This window comes from Chenopodium album, chromosome 11 (genome assembly GCF_948465745.1).
Source record: "Chenopodium album chromosome 11, dcCheAlbu1.1, whole genome shotgun sequence".
NCBI lineage: Eukaryota > Viridiplantae > Streptophyta > Magnoliopsida > Caryophyllales > Amaranthaceae > Chenopodium > Chenopodium album.
In genome coordinates this window covers 57,892,534-57,895,208 of record NC_137844.1, presented here as the reverse complement: position 1 = coordinate 57,895,208, position 2,675 = coordinate 57,892,534, and the positions used below count along the sequence as shown (strand labels likewise).

At 30.5% G+C, this 2,675-nt stretch overlaps 1 protein-coding gene across 1 annotated transcript; it reads right to left on the bottom strand.

Annotated features, from left to right (window-relative positions):
- Positions 1-527: 527 nt before the first annotated feature.
- On the bottom strand, positions 528-1,833 carry LOC145569397 (uncharacterized). Its single transcript, XM_081628744.1, has 3 exons — positions 1,417-1,833; positions 1,058-1,230; positions 528-963 (listed from the first exon to the last, which is right to left on the bottom strand). The coding sequence occupies exons 1-3, from the start codon at positions 1,816-1,818 to the stop codon at positions 858-860; spliced, it is 681 nt and encodes a 226-aa protein (XP_081484870.1). The 5' UTR covers positions 1,819-1,833; the 3' UTR covers positions 528-857.
- Positions 1,834-2,675: the final 842 nt, after the last annotated feature.

Below are 2,675 nucleotides of genomic sequence, written 5' to 3'. Positions count from 1 at the left end.
TGACGTTCAACAAAATTGAAAATAAAGAAAAAATAAATCTCACTCCTCTTCAACTTTTTTCGTTGTAATTTTCTGTATTTTTACAAATTCTTTCTCTTCTATTAGCTTGCTCTCTATATTAGCAACATGATCACATGATTTCCCATATTATATGGATATAGATGGATTTTTATTTTCTTTTCATTTGACTAATTTTAGTAGTATATATATTGATTACCGACTACTTAATGCCTTATAATATTTTCAACATCTAGTTTTTTTCCTTTTCCAAAAAGTTGTTCTTTAGCCATACTGAATTACTATTTACTAATAACAAATATATTCCAAAAAAAAAAAAAAAAAAAAAAGATACACAGTATGACAAAATTTTCATACTCATATTAATTTCTAGATTTATTCATGGTTCAAAGTATTTACTACGTATATATATTTATCGTCACATTCCCTATATATTTTGTATTTTGATCTTCTTGATCAAAATCTTTAGATGAAACAAAATTTACTACAGTAGTGAACAAAATATAGTATTGACAACAGTGGCAAAAACATTAATTTTAGAGATCGATGTAATATATATATACTCAAACATATAAATAAAAATTACTGGTATACATATAGTGATTGTAATAGTCTTGCATTTCTCTTTTTACATGCATCATCCTATTTAATTTCTACTAATAGTATTACATAGTTTTAGAAGTTAGTAATAAAATTAGGAAATTAAAACTCAATACATTACAAAATGACCTTTTTTTTTTCTTTTTTTTTTCTTTTTTTTTTTGTTTTTTTAATGCCCTAAAATGGTTAAAACTCAAAATCAAAAGTTAAAATCGAGCCCAATTATTGAGACTTATTAATTAGTGAGCTCCAACCATAGCAGGAATATGCTTGATTATTTCTTGATCATCTTCTTCATCATCCTCTGCTTCCCATAAAAAGTGTGCATATGATCCCAATACCATGCTATCAATACCATGAACATAAAATAAGAATCAAATAAATAATATACCAACTTTTAAAAAATAAACATAAATACACAAATAATTTAACTAATTACCTATCATCAGGTGAGTTAAGAAGAGCTTGATCATAGTAAAGTTGAGCACGATCTTCATCCTTTGAAGTTTCCCAAATTAAATTCCCATATAATGATAATAATTCTCCATCTCCTGGACTTGCTAATATTGCTCTTCCATAACATTCCTCTGCTTTCTCCACATTTTTCTCCACCTATAATACAAAAACATAATCAATTAGATTATTCTTACATGATCGTAAGAAAGTTCCTTGTTTAATTTTAGTTATCACATTACTCGTTTAAGTTACACTCAAAATAACACAAAGATCACACATTCACATAACTATTAATTTCGAACAAAGAGAGTATATCAATAGGATTGAAATCCGAAAGGTTACCTCATGCAAGTATTTCCCGTAGTTTCTCAAAAGCAAAGAATCACCAGGATTTGATTTCAACATTTGCTGGAAATACTCTCCAACACTACCCTTATTATTATTATTATTGTTACTCCCACCTTTTCCTTTACCTCCATAATTATTCCCTTTACCATTCCCGGTTCCGGTTCCGGTTCCGATTCCGAATCCACCCGCTAACCCCTCTTCAGCAATAATACCTAAATCGGGAAAAGATACCGACCCAACTCGGTTTAAACGGGAACTCATTATCATCAACTCCGAACGATTCAACTCAGTATCGGAGTTGGACCGTCTAATCTTGTTAAACCCACAATTTTCCGACCGGAATGAGATCTTTGGAGAAGAACATGCACTACCGTTCAACGAAGGGCTCCGGTTCATGGTTTGAACCGGGATTGAACCGGTTCTTAGAAGTGCAGATTTCATTGTTTGTTTTTTAGAAGTGAAGAAGATCTGAGTATGAAAGGTGACTTTGAGGTGGATATATATACGAGAAAGGGTAAATGGGAAGGTGACACGTGTAAGGAGTCACGTGATTTGCTGAACGTAAGGCACACGCGTGGGAGGTGGTCGAGGAGAGAGAGTGGAAATGGTTGAAAAAAGTGTATACGTGTCACGTGGAAAAGGTTAATTGGAAGAGTCTTAGGATGCCACTTGGAATGTAACGACAAAAGGCTATGCAATGTACGGATAGATTGAGAGTATAATTTTCCCATTTTTCTTATTAAGTCTCAAATTGAGTTTTGAAATTCCAAAATTCGAATTAAGATTTGAGATTGAAATCGACCTTAATTTTATTTTTATTTTTTATTTTTTTACATTTTCTACATATAATTTGAGTTTTAAGACTAAAGTGATAAATTTGGACAAGTCTTAGTGAGTCTTAACAAGTCATATATTTGAGTTTTAGGACTAAAGTGATAAATTTGGACAAGTTTTAATAAGTTTTAACAAGAATTTGATGACATCATTTTCAATGAGAACCACAAAAAATAATGTCACATTTAGCTCCAAGTCTTAATACTTGGAGTGACATTATCATCTTGAGTCTTAAGACTTATGTTTAAGATATTTCCCATTTTTCTTCTTAAGTGTTAAGCAAGTCTCAAGTTGAGTCTTGAAATTCCAAGACTCAATTTAAGACTTGAGATTGAGACCCACTTCACTTTTATTTTTATTATCCTTTTTTTTTTTTTTTTTACACTTTTCTACATATAATGTGTCATATATTTGAGTCT